Source organism: Vulpes lagopus, chromosome 9, assembly GCF_018345385.1.
Source record: "Vulpes lagopus strain Blue_001 chromosome 9, ASM1834538v1, whole genome shotgun sequence".
Classification (NCBI taxonomy): Eukaryota; Metazoa; Chordata; class Mammalia; order Carnivora; family Canidae; genus Vulpes; species Vulpes lagopus.
This window is the reverse complement of record NC_054832.1, coordinates 16,804,907-16,818,904: the sequence shown is the minus strand read 5'-3', so window position 1 is coordinate 16,818,904 and position 13,998 is coordinate 16,804,907. Positions and strand designations below refer to the sequence as shown.

Here is a 13,998-nt window from a genome sequence, read left to right as displayed (position 1 = left end):
GTCTTAATTTTTTAGCCACAGAATTCCCCTGCTTCCCTGACCGAGTCTTGCTTTGTATCTGGTGAGTAACTTTAATAAGCCTTTCTAAGATGGGTAGATCTGATTAACTGCAAAGCTTTTATTTTGCCGAGTATAGAGCTTTAGAGCCAGGGCAAAACTGACCAAGACAGAGTGGACTGGAAGAGCCACCTGGGGAAAGGATGAAGAGAAGGCAGGAAGCCAGCTGACAGCTCTCAAGAGAATTTAGGTTATGAAATGGATCCATTCCTTCAACAAATATTTATCTCAAGAAAGCTGTGCCCGCCAACCTTTGTGCTAGGTACTGGGGATGTGACAGTGAACACACACAGAGACGGTCTCTCTTCTCAAGAAAGGTGGGGAGTCACTTATCCCTCTGATGTTCAATGTCAACCCTCTTCACCTTCTTCCCCCCAAATCTTCAGCAAAATCCACACTGCTTGCTAATGTTCTGGAGATGAACTTGAGAGAGGAGATGGGGGGACATAGAGTCTTACTCCTGGGTTGGAATGAGGCAAAGCCAGAGATTCTTCCAGAAGGCCATACATGTGATCTACATGCATGTTAGTGGGCCAACTGGGGCTTTTTAGGAATCCAGCATCTACTTCCCCCTTCTTATGAACGAGGAGTACTTTGGTTTGCTCTTGAATATTACTACTCCCCCATTGCAGAGTCTTAAATGGGACTGCCAGTCAAATGTTTTTCCCCCAATTCCTATTCACAGGAGATTCACAAGGTCAGAGGTAGGCCAATAAGACTTGGGAATTGAGCCCTAAAAGGAGAAACCCAAGTACAGAATAAGAAATATCTTAGCCCAGCAGATGTGGTTCAGATTAGTTTCTGCTCCCTTGAATCCCTGGTCCCCCTTCCTGCCAGGTGTCTCAGCAGCCCCCTGAAATCCATGAGGTACCGTATATCCTTCCAATAAATTCTCTTTTTTGTTGAAGTTAATCAGAGTCCTTTCGGGATACCTGTAACCAAAGAGCCCTCACTGATGGAAGGGATCAGGCAAAGGCCCAATCCTTCCCTTCCAGTAAGGAGGAGTCTGGGCACCTGCAGATGTTGAAGGCATGCTGTGGTGACAGATGCCATCTTACAGCCTCAGAGCTGGGTCTGTGACTTCTGTATCACGACAGTTTTGATCAAAATCTAAAGTCTCCCTTGAGCTAACGGTGATTGCCCTTAATTAACGAGGACACTCACTGTACCAGTGCCAGCCCTCAAAAAGGCCAACGTGGTGACAGAGAAGGGACAGGGATCAAATTCATCTAGGTCAGTTTGAAGGCTGCCAATGACAACCTGAGCTTAATAAACATTTCCTGAGTGATCCTTAAACCTTGCACCTGAATCCAATTCCACACTCCCTGTGGGTCTTTCTGGCCCTGGTGACATGGCAGGGGTTTTTCCTCCTTCCTAAGTACATATGCACTTGTACGGGCAACAGGGGAATTCCGCAGGGAAGAGAAAGCTAAATTTATACCTTCAATTAATCTTCCAGTGTTCTCGCCTGCCTCCAGTCTATACAGAGTCTCCTTTTGCCCCAGTCACAAGGGTCACACCCGTTCGCTGATATTACCCATTGTAGACAGAAGCCGCTTGACTGCTTTTTAAAAGTATCTCAACTTTGAATCCAGTCTTCCCAGGATCTCCGACATCTTCCAATATTCTGTTTCAGGGAACTATGATCCCCCTGTAGGAACAAGAAATCCTTGAAGACTCCTGGGAGACTGAGCCATTAGCTCACTTCCTAAACAGGCCAAATTCCTGCCCAACCCAATCCCTAGTCCAGTAGAGAGCACACACCCTGAAGACAGAGCTGGTCCTAATTGCACCTGTCCAAACACTACTCAAGAGACACCTAGTTTTTATAATAGAACTTATATACATGTTTACATAAATGTTTATTTATTTTTTTTAGGATCCCTCCCCACCCCGTGCCACCTTTGCAAGCCACAAGGCAATTCCCCCTAGGGATGATAGAAAGCTAATTTATACCTTCAACTAAAGTTTCCAGATATTCTGGCCTGCCTTCGGCCTGGCAAGAAAAGGATCTTTTTTCGCCACTTGATGGCCAGATTCTGAACGTTGGCTTCCTCAACTGCAGAGCAGCAGCAGAGATCTTAACTCAGAGCTGGGTTCGTATCTTGTCTTTGGCACTGTGTAGCTGCTTGATCTTAGGCACCCTCACATCTGAGTCAAGAGTTTCCTTCCCTGAGAAATGGGGATCCCTACTTCACAAGTTGGTTCCCAACCCCAGCCAAAGAGTAGAATCACTGTGAACTTTAAAAACATGCAGGAGAGCAATGCAAGAAATCTGCACCCTTAAAAAATCCCAAGTGATTTTCTGGGACAGGCAGACTGGAAAGCAGAGATTGGAGGCTTACCTTAAATGATGTAGAAAGTACCTGGCACATCCAGTACCCAGGTATCTACCCTACCAGAGTTGGGAAGATAAGGAGGGCACGTGGACAACCATTCTGGGCTTTCATCATACATGTCAGGATTACATGACATGATCCTCTCCCCGAATCCCAATCCCAACCGCCAGAGCCACTCTGGAAAGCAGATTAAGTCAACTGCCAGGAAGCACGTGTTTTCTCAGCCCCACCTTCCGAGATACTAACAGTATAAAGTCCGAAGAGCGAGAATTAGACTTTTCCCAAGGTGAAGCTTTGCTATTAAGTAAATGCTGCAAATTTTAAAGGGGAAGGGACCTCAGAAACAGAGTGGCCATGAATGGAGCAGTTGGCAACCAGCATCGCCCGTTCAGTCAGTGTTACTCAAAGGCAGCTTGGAACACAGTGACACTGGCGATATGCCATCTCCTGAAATAAGCAAAATCATTCCTTTCTAACTTTCTGGAATTTCCCCCAAGACAAGGAGAGGAGTGCAGCACTGCTCCTTCTCATCACCCCACCTCATGATGGATGAATGAAGAGAGCCCAATACCTGGCATACAAATTTGGGTGGTTCATGCTCTAGAAAAAAAGGCTCACCAGTGTCATGGCATCTGCCTTCCAGTCTCTAGGTTCTGACATGGCAAGGGGATTAAACGAATTCTGTAGGGTTCCAGGAGTCAGACCCATGGGCTACAGAAATGCCATAAAGCACCCTACAACTGGATAGGGTTCCTAACTCAGTGTTCGTTAAAATCAAAACCCAGACATTCTGCTTCCAGGAATGAATCCTACAGATAGTCCCCAACATGTGAACAGAAGTAGGTACTGAAATATGCTGCATCACTGAAATAGCAACAAATCCTGGGCACTCCTAAATGCCCAAGAGTTGAGTGGTTCCAAAAATGACGTAGTACCTAAAAGAGGCAGCAGAGTAGGTACATGGAAATTTAAGGCAGACAACCATCAAGTTGTACACTTTAATTTACAATTTTTACCAATAAAAAGGATTAGTTACAAAAGGGGAAGTTCTCGATACAAAATGTTTTTTTTTTTTTAATTTCACTCATTAATAGAATCCACCATCGTGTCTTGCCTTGCCAAATCAAATCTCAAATAGCTTGCTTAGCTAAAATTATTCCAAAAAGACAGGTCATCCAGACAAAATTATCAGCTCCCTAAATGTATTTGAAAAGGAAAATTTAATGAACATTTTGCCTTGAACTTAGGTGTCCTAAAGAATACTTGTAACCCTTTACCAAAACTACTGCTGGCAGGCAGCTGAGTGGCTAAGAGGGCAAAGAAGAGCGTCGGGCTCACTTACGAGAACCTTCTTACACGTACAATGAGTTTCCGCTCCTGTACGATGAGCGCACATGCGACATGACAGGACTAATGGCTTCTAAAAGTTTACAAGTAAATTTTATTGTGGCCACAGGTCAACAGCAAAAACATACGACAGTTGAGGTTCAGATTCTCTCGGGCTCCTATTTTATAGTATAACTTAAATATGGAGAGGTACACACAAACAAACTTTTATTAAAAACGGGCTGTTTTCAAATCCCCACTTCCTGGGAGAACACACGTCACTACTGCTTAGAGGTGGGGCGCGGGACAGTCACACCGGTAGAGCACAAAGTTTCCTGAGAAGAAACCAATCAAAATGACCAAAGCCTTTCCAGCTGACTCCAAGTGTGGCAGCCACTCAACACTGGTCCTGGCAGGCTGCTTTTGGACTAAAAACATAAAATAAGAAACTGGCAAACACCAGGGCCTTCAAAAAAACTTTATTGGGGGATAAGCCTCACTCTGATGTGAAAAGCACACCTATGAAAAAAGAAGTTGTGGGTATTTACGCTGGTCTGATGTGCATTCGTGACGTGTACCTTCATGGCTCAAAATAAAGACCCTCAAGCACAAATGATTCTAAAGCCATTACAACCCAAAGTTATGGGATCTACCTAGATGTGCTTGTAGTAGCTCTCAACATACGATCTCTGTACAGAGAGCCGCACCTTCCTCACAATTAACTGAAGCACATGGCCAGTAAAAGGGGAAGGAGAGAAAAAAGACAATTTAAATAGGGTATGAGGTTGTCCTGTCCACACTATTCAATGAACATAAAACTAGGAGGAGGAAATGTGATCATGCCCAGGTCTCTCTCAGAGAGAGCAACTCCCTGCGGCAAATGTGATTTGGAACTTTCTAGCACAACACAACCCAAACTACTCTGGCCCACACAAAACCAGTATGCTGTACATGAGATGCAAAGGGATTATGCCCCCCAGTTCACCTTAGCCCCCCACCCACCACCCCCGCAAGATGCAGCTCCACTTGAGTTTCTACCACTTGACCTGGGGAAAACAAAAAGGACTAGCAACAACCCTCAGCCCCAGTCTGTGGCCCTCACTGACACAATGGTGTTTTTTTTTTTTTTTTCGTAAGAAACATCTGTAGAGGTGGCAAATGGTTGCACCTGATACCAGGTCACAGCAATTCCAAAAGCTGATGAAGCTCTCCGTCCGCTGGTCCAGTCTTCTCTTCTACTGTTATATAGTTCTGCCACCAAAGGGGGGAACGCAGTGGACAAGTTCTCTGTGACCAAGCCTTGGCAGAAGTCAATAAATAAGAGAGCTTGTCACAGGCAGAACCATGTTATGGGCAACCTCCTCTAGCTGCAAGTGTGGGGGTCGGGGAAAGAAGGAGGGAGGCGTGTGTGCGAGAAAGAGGTAAGAGTCCCTTCGTCAAGGGTTTGGTGACCCAACCCCACAAGCCCAGCTTGGTGCCAGCAGACTGGGACCTGCCAAAACCCATTAATTCAGACGGAAAAGGAAGAGAAGACACCAAAAAAATATAGTCAGTTCTGAAATTTGCACAGTTGATATTTGTTCTTCGTAGCAGTAAGGACTTGAATGAGAATCACGAAACTTGAGGAACACTTATATTTTTCTTCAGGATTTAAAAAATTGTGTCTTGTACTGAAAGACTACATTCAGTGTGGGTCGGGTCCGACAGCATTTGCTAGAACTTGGTTGGTAAGCACACCCAGCACTGGGAGGAAACGTCATCTGAGCGGAGTGGCTGGCGGGCAGGCCCGAGGCCGCCCCTTCACTGGTCCCCAAGCCGAAAGCCCTGTCCCCAGTTGTGTCTCCCGCCTCCGCCGTTCTGGTCCGCAGCTCGCCTCATGCTTGCAGGGGGCACACCGAATCCTGACACCCCTCCTCTCCTGCTGGGCAGCCAGCGGTACCTGGGTGGGGGGGACAAAGGGAGAGAAGACGACACAATCACTTTGGCAGAGTGATCCCAGCACTCAGTGCACCTTCCTTTCTTGGTGTCCCTGTGGCAGCTGTCTCACTGAATCGTATTAGCGCGGCCAATGGAAGGCCAAGGACAAGTCTTACTTTAACTCGGGCCTTTTCAGCACTAGGCTCAATGCCCTGACCACAGGCGGTACGTGCTTTTCAGGTTTCTTTCTTTCTTTTCTTTCTTTTTTTTTTTTTTTTTAAGATTTTATGTATTTATTTGAGAGAGAGAGAGAAGAAGCACGAGGAGAGGGAGAAGCAGACTCTCCATTGAGCAGGAGGCCCAACATCGGGCTTGATCTCGGGACTCTGGGATCATGACCTGAGCAGAAGCCAGATGCTTGGCCAACTGAGTCACCCAGGCGCCCCACTTTTCGGGTTTCTTATATTTACTCCGTTCCCAGCCAGATTCGCACTCAATTTGTTTTCTGATTATGAAAGTAATTCATGCTGAAGAGTATGGAAACAAAAATATTACTCCCACAAGCCCAACAACCAGAAAGAACCAACCATATATAGCATTTTGACATATCTAAATACAGATCAAACTAGATCAAAGCAGACAAAACAAATTCACGTGCAGAAGATGAATCCGCAGCCTGAGTGTTGAGGCCCAACAGAGTCCACTGCCACATCTGGGCTCCACGGCATCCACCAAGGGGGATCGGAGAGGCCCTCTTGGTCTTGGGAGTCTGGGGTGTGTTTTTCCTGTGAATGCCTAATCTGCCCTCTGACAGCATTCCTTCCATCTCCAATATGGTGGGAACGCTGAAGCCCAAAAAGGGGATCTGATTTCACATGTGACAGATTAGTAAACCAAGAGTCACAGAACAGCTAAGAAAACATACACCCCAGCCTGTGTTCTGTTGGGCTCTGACCTCTCTGGACTCAGAGTAAACGGAGAATGTGTTTAAATCTATTCCACTTAGTGGCTCAGTCAGTTGAGCGTCTGCCTTTGTTCAGCTCAGGACATGATCCCGGGCCACATCGGGCTCCCTGCTCAGTGGAGAGTCTGCTTCTCCCTCTCCCTCTCCCCTTCCATGCTCGCGCACTCTCAAATCAATAAATAAAATCTTAAAAAAAAAAAAAAAAAAAAAACCTATTCCACTTAAATTCTAATGTTTACAATTGTGCTCGAAGGCAGAGACCATCACCCGATGCCCCTGCTCAAAACCCTCATGGGACCAACAACAACCCAAGAGTGGTGACTGCCCACAGCAAAGAGCCTGCAGAGCACAACCCAATCACCCAGTGCTTCGCTTACACCAGATGCTGTCTGTGCATACACTCACCTTGTCTCCACCACAACAATATGGGGCAGGCTCGATTAGTATCCCATTTTATACATGAGAAAACCAAAACAAGACTGAATAAAGCCCTTCTAAAGGTGACCATAGGGATTCAAACCCAGGCGTCCTGGCTCCAGAGCTTGCACCACCTGTACCACTTACTGCACTGCGGCCTGCTGAGGGGACCCACAGGGTGCGGTTCAGGTGACAACGGTCGGTGACTGGAGTCCTCACTTGTTTACATCATCCCTGAGACTTTCCTGTTCCCGCCAAAACCAGACAATGAACCCCTTTCAAACAGAAAAATAACTGTGCGCAGAAGAGGATCTACTTTTCCAAATGGAATGCAGAACAGGGATCTATCTTAGAATTCTAGAACTCCCATCTTCCCTTTTAAACAAATACAGCTTTGTCTTTAAATCAAAATGTATTTGCAACTTCTGATTTTTCAATATCCTTGATGTTCCAGTACAATAATATTCCTCCAAAGTGTGTAATAAAGTAGAACACTTAAAAAGGTCTGTCTTGCCTTGTTTCCTACTGTAAGACAATATGGAAGCCATCTCCACTGCTTAAATGGATAGTGAAATTAAATGCAAGTAATTAGTACAAAAAGACACCCAATTATACATAATCAACAAAAATTTATGGTAATTTCAAAGCAGTTACTGCTTTTGCAAGGAGCTACATTTTATCATCTGATCTTTATGCAAAATTCAACAGAAGGGCTTTTCCGCCAACAGAGAATGCTCAAATGGAAGGCAGGCTCCAGTGTGCCCTTGATTTTGCTGCTAGAATCTCAGATACTTTATTTCCTGCAATTGAGAAATATCTACAAGCCGGGAAGTCAGAATATGGCCATTTAAAGCAAAAGAACTGCTGGCTACCCACCAAAGGACCAAGTTTTTTTCTTTTTTTTAATTGATGCATCTGCCATCTGACTTGATAAACCTAGATCAGAAATCCAAACCTGCTGTTATCGTGTCCTTTGATAATTAGAAAGCAGATTGGTCATTTGTTTTCTTAGCCTGAAGGCAACTCAAGGCTCAGAAGACAAACAAGTTTCTTTCTATGCTCTTAAAAAAGAGAGAAAGTACAATAGTGTACTTCTCTGTTTGTATGTTATATTTCACAGAAGAAGGCTTTCAAAAACCTACCACTAACTGACAAAGGGGGTGGGGGGGTGAAGGGGCCTACTCAAGTTTTACTGCTCTCACTGACCCCTCCAGAAGAATGACAAACAGCGAAACATTAAAATGAGCAAGATGTGAAAGGGTGTTTTTTTTTTTTAAAGCTTTTCAATGCAAGCTATGACTGCATATCCCCGACTGGAGATTAGGCGTGATTGTCAGGCAGGCTGTGACACCCAGATGGTGATTTCACTGGTCCCTTCTTCAACTGCCTTTTGCTTCAGTGACAGAATGGCCACACTACTTACATGCTTAAGTGTGTCAGCATCTCTTCTGGTTCGTAAAATCCCACTCCAGCCCCAACTTTAAGAACAAGACTAAGAGCTCGTATTTACTGGACACCCACGGCTGTATGGCCAACAGCATACCATTCCACCTGCAGCCATGGGAGACAGGGCTTCTCCTGGATTTACAATTTGCAAGTTGGAGCTCGGAGGTGTTATTAATTCCCCTAATTATCAAAACTGGTAGACGGGAATGGGATTCCAACCCAAGTCTGTCACAGGCCCTCAGCCCCCTCACCTGAATAAACCCTGAAATCAAAGAAGGAACCAGTACGTACTCCCAGGGTGCTTGGACTATCCAACCCTGAGTTTCTCACTTTCACTTTAAAAAGTCCCACAAATTTTCTGTTCTACAGCATCTAATAGAAAAAGGGTTGAAATTGCTAACCAAGGAGTTAACTTAGCCCCTTTGCCTCTTCTCTGGCCAAACCTTGTGGAAAACTGATACTCTGAGAGACGGTAGCCTTGTGCTGTTACTGTGCCCGGCCCCCTGCGCACTGCTGTCCACGCTGGCACCGTATGCCTTGCCCCGTGCCCTGCAGAGCTATGGTGTCCCCTGGGAAGCCTGACATGAGTCAGCAGCCCCTGGCTGCAAGGGCTCCACAGAGATGACCATACTGTGGCTCTGAGCCCTGGCTTCCTGTAACTGGGTGACCGGGGCAGTTTGTTGGCTCACAGTTCTCTCTCCGCCCAAAGAGGTAAATGCTATATCTCGTGGAGTTTTGATGAGGACGCCTAAAACATGGGCAAATGGCTATTCAATGAGTAAAAACACACTTACAGAAACTGAGGTGTGGAGAGAAAATTCCTTCCTCCCAAGTCCATCGGGTATCTGAACATTAGGAAGAAGTAAAGATGTCCAACAAGATTTCCAATTAGCTCATTGATTACCCTGCAAACAAAGAGCCAAGTGAGTTTGAAGACATTCAAGCAGTCAGGTGAGATGTAGCCAGTTTTAACTAGAGGCCCAGGGAAGAGAGTCTTCCTGGCAACCCACTGCTGGTCTCTGGGAGCCTGTGACAGCTCCACAATGAGCCCTTTTGTGGTCTGTATGGTGAATGCATTCGGAGGGAAGGGAAATTCAGTCCTGCTGGAGTCTGTGCTCTACAAGACCAGCTGCCCTGACATCTCTTTCAAGCCCCATCTCATCCTCAAAATACTGTTTTTGCTACTTCCTGCCTCCAGAGTTGGAAGCTGCAAAGCAAGCTTCTGACTGTTTCAGTCATAAATACTGTATTTGCAAACCATGGGCAAATCAAAAGGCTAGCAAGAGAGAAGCAGGGGAATATGGAAAGGCACAGGGGGAAGAGTGAACGCCTGTTCCCCCATTCCTAGAGCCACAGCACTTCTCCCTCACATCTTTGAGTATAAGACATCACAAAGATCACTTGGCATAGCTGACTTTCACCTTGTAATCCTAAAATAAACATTGACCTTCAGTTTTCCCATGGCTTACATACAGGCCACTTCAAGGTTTTATAGATCCACTCCTACTATCACATATCCTTCTGCGTCTTCTCCTGCCACGTGATTCCTGTCAGGGACAAATCAACAGCCACAACTACTCCCAGACTCTGCCCATCCGGGTGGCAGGGCAGCTTTACCATGCTCAGAACTTGCTATGCTCTGTTTGCTGACTCATTCATTTCTATCAACGTCCTACAGGCATTAGGACCACACAGAGCAGAAATGTCAGACATGTTAAAGGCCCCAGTACTATTAAAATCTGTTAAAACATTTAAAATATTTTGTAGTACAATAGGAGTTCACAGAACAGTTGCATCTTGATATCTTCCTTTTACAATTCTGACTGGATGCTTTAAAGGTCTTCCTTTCAGCTCCAATTCCAGACTAGAAATCTGAGGCTATTTGGCTAAAACTTCTGTACTATCAAACCACTTACAAAACTACTTCCCATCTGAGAATCTGCATTTCGATGACTGGTGAGCAGCTTTCAAGGCATCCTGGAAATGCCTCAAGTATAAAAAACAAAGGGATGCCTGGATGGCTCATCGGTTGAGCACCTGCCTTCCACCCAGAGCATGATCCTGGAATTCCAGGATCAGGTCCCACATCAGGCTCCCTGCGGGGAGGGAAGCCTGCTTCTCTCTCTACCTGTGTCTCTGCCTCTCTCTGTGTGTCTCTCATGAATGAATAAATTTTTTAAAAATCTTTAAAAAAAAAAAAAAGAATAAAAAACATAGTAATTTTACGTATAATTCTTAGAGTCATCAGCTCAGACACAAATTAAATTAGTTCTTTGTTTACTCAGTCTGGACAATGAATTCAGAAATACTTATTCAAAAACATGTACATGGAAATGTACTGTGCCTAATGATGAGCTAACAAAATAACAATCATTCAACGCTAAATGCACTTAAAGCCCTACAATTTAATCAATTAAATCAAAATGAAATTATAGTTAAAAAAAAAAATAAAAAGAAAAAAAAGAAATTATAGTTGATTCTTGAACACAGATCTGAATTTTGTGGATCCACTTATATGTGGGGTTTTTTTTTGAGAAATATAGTACAGTTCTAACACATTAATTGACTGCTTGTGCCATAAGCAAGGCTTTGGTCAATGGGAGACAATTAGCAATTAAGTTTTGGAAGAGTTAAAGAATATACACAAATTTCCAATGATGCAGGAGGTTGACGCTCCTAGCCCCCATTGTTCAAGGGTCAACTTTATTTCATAAGTATAAGGTTCCAATGTATCAATGTTGAACAACTTTCAAATTTTATAAAGATTAGAGAAGGGAGATAAGGAATAATGGAAGTCTTCTAGGGATTTGTTTCCAATTAAGTAAATCTAGTATCACTTACGAGCCTCCGATGATATAGTTGAATCCAAGGATAACCCAAGGTAAATAACAGGCCTAGGAAAAAATATACACAAACATGAATAACCACACCTAAAAAGGATACAGGTGCTAGGGGGCTGGAATGGGTAAAAGATATACTGACAAGAGCTTTATATAAATCCCTTGGAAAGACTGCGGTAATTTCTCAGACCAGTCTAGCATTATTGTCCTTGAAACTTCCTATCTCAAATTATACAGGGGGCGCCTGAGTGGCTTGGTTGGTTAAGTACCTGACTCTTTGGTTTTGGCTCAGGTCATGATCTCAGGGTCATGGGATTGAGCCCTGTGCACTCAGCAGGGAGTCTGCTTGAGATTCTCTCTTGCCTTCTGCCCCTCCCCTCACTTGCATGCTCGAGCTCTATCTAGCTAAAATAAATACATTTTTAAAAAATAAAATTATACTTATTCATATATTAGTAACTAGAGAGACAGAGTACTTTGCCCATGGTTCAGATACAACACATGCCCCTCTGGGTGAATATTAACAAAGATCTTCACAAAGGAGATGGGTGTCCTATGGATGCTGGTGAAAACATGACCCTGAAAAGAACCACATTAAGACTCTAATTGGCAAAATTGCTACCCATGAACTAAAATATCCCATCTTTTTAGGTTCTTCTTTTACATATTTCACAAAATTACTTTGAATTTTTATCTCATTACACCGATACCTTGAACAAATACTCTCCCCAGTGACAAAGCTCTTCAGTTGAGGCTCTGGCCAGACCAGATTCAGCACATTATACCAAGAGCTAAGGGAGCTGCAAGGAACTTCACAAACTAGTAAAGAAAGGGTTGCATATAAATAACTTGGAGACCGAATGTGGTTAAGTACCATAAGAGAAAGAGAACATCTTACAGAGCCCAGAGGCGAGACAAATTCTAGGCAGGAGACCCGGAAGTATGTTCAGTCCCAACTCAAATGAAGAACAGGTAGGATTTACAAGAGGAAGAGAATAAAAAAGATGCTACCAGTGGAAAACTGTGAGAGAAGGCACTAAGGGAAGTGTTTGGTGACAAAAATAATCTGTCTTAGCTAAAGTGTAAAATACATTAACAGGGAATAGTAAGAATAGATTTTAAAAGAGAGTGCTCCCCAGGAGTATCTTTCCTTTTTCCTTTTTTTTTTTTTTAAAGCTTTTATTTTTATTTATTCATGAGAGAGACACAAAGAGAGAGGCAGAGACACAGGCAGAGGGAGAAGCAGGCTCCCTGAGGGAAGCCTGATGCAGGACTGGATCCCAGGACCCCAAGATTACGCCCTGAGCCAAAGGCAGCCACTCAACCGCTGAGCCACCCAGGTGCCCCGCCTCCTTCCTCCTCTCTATCACGCACAGACATGAGACCACTTAGGGACACAAGCCTGAGGGGCCTGAAGCACAGAGGGAGTGAGAAGTAACAGCAAAGGATTCCAGGTTGGCTGCAGACAGGCAGGGCACTGAGCAGGGGAGAGGGGGCTTGCCTATGGTACGCTGCTCTGCAGTGACCTCTTCCGGATGAGTCAGAAAGTGCATCTCTGAGCTGAGGGGATTTTGCAAAGACAAATGAAAAGGAAAATTTTCCAACTACATGAAAGTACCTTAAACCGCGTTCCAAACCAAAACGATACAATCATGTCTCTGTTCAGCTGGGCCCAGACATAAAGTACTGACATGATCAGAGGAATCATCAGCAACTGCAAAAGAAGTCAACATGTAAAGACAAGGCTCCAGAGGCACTTCAAACAGGCTCAGCGTGAATCTACCTTTTTTTTTTAACCTCTCCCCTACAAACAAATTCTCATATGGCTATTCAAAACCAAAAAGAAATTCAATCATCAGAATTACAAACTGTGTTAATCAATTGGACAAAGCACACTACAAAATCCTGTAACAAAATACAATTATTTTAGACATATTCAGAAATCTCAGGATCAAACTTGATTATTTGAAAAAAAGCAGGCAGTAAAACTCTACCTAATGTATATTCTCAATTAATTAAAAAAAATACATATCCATATAATGCATAGAAAATACTGGAGAACCATCACTGTCCATGCACAAACATTGTGAAGAAGCCCAAAATGAGCAAGGAAAATAACAGTTTAGATAATTCATGTAAGACTTTCAATATAAAAGTTATAATTCTGGTAATTTCAAAATGCCACATAGTTAGCCACAGAGTTAATGCAATGTAAGCTTCTCTCAAAGGCCATTCATTATAAATCTGAAACCTATAAAAGGGCAAACAGTTTCAAGGGACACTTACCTGCATATCCATTGCTAAGCCAGTAATCTTGGTTTATAAAGTTAAAGATCAGATACAAAAAAAACATTGTGCACCTAGTATCAGTTCATTTCATTCCTGTGTCCTGAAAGAAAACACTTTTCTGTAGTTCAGGTTGTCTAAAACATCCCAGAACACAAAGGTACCTAATCATCTTCATTATGAATACTCTCTTATACTATTACGATGACAAGGAAATGTGACAAATGAACTGCTTTGGCATATGACTCAGATGGCTCCTTTGCGTCCTCTCTGCCTTGCCCTGTGTTTCAGCATCTCATCTTCAAATGGAAGACGGAGATACCTGTGCCCTGAAACAAATAATGATTCTACTCACATCCAGGGCTCCACAGCATGGTTGAGGTTCCAGAACATTTTTTTTTTCTTC

General features: G+C 43.8%; 1 protein-coding gene across 1 annotated transcript in view; it reads right to left on the bottom strand.

The window, feature by feature from the left end:
- Nucleotides 1-3,817: 3,817 nt before the first annotated feature.
- DERL1 (derlin 1) overlaps nt 3,818-13,998 on the bottom strand; it is a 28,383-nt gene continuing 18,202 nt past the window's right edge. The window contains exons 4-8 of the mRNA XM_041769169.1: nt 13,593-13,619; nt 12,925-13,020; nt 11,308-11,360; nt 9,261-9,371; nt 3,818-5,661 (exon numbers count right to left, since the gene is read on the bottom strand). Of these exons, the coding sequence (XP_041625103.1) occupies nt 5,523-5,661; nt 9,261-9,371; nt 11,308-11,360; nt 12,925-13,020; nt 13,593-13,619 (426 nt within the window). The 3' untranslated portion in view covers nt 3,818-5,522. The remainder of the gene's footprint in view (nt 5,662-9,260; nt 9,372-11,307; nt 11,361-12,924; nt 13,021-13,592; nt 13,620-13,998) is intronic.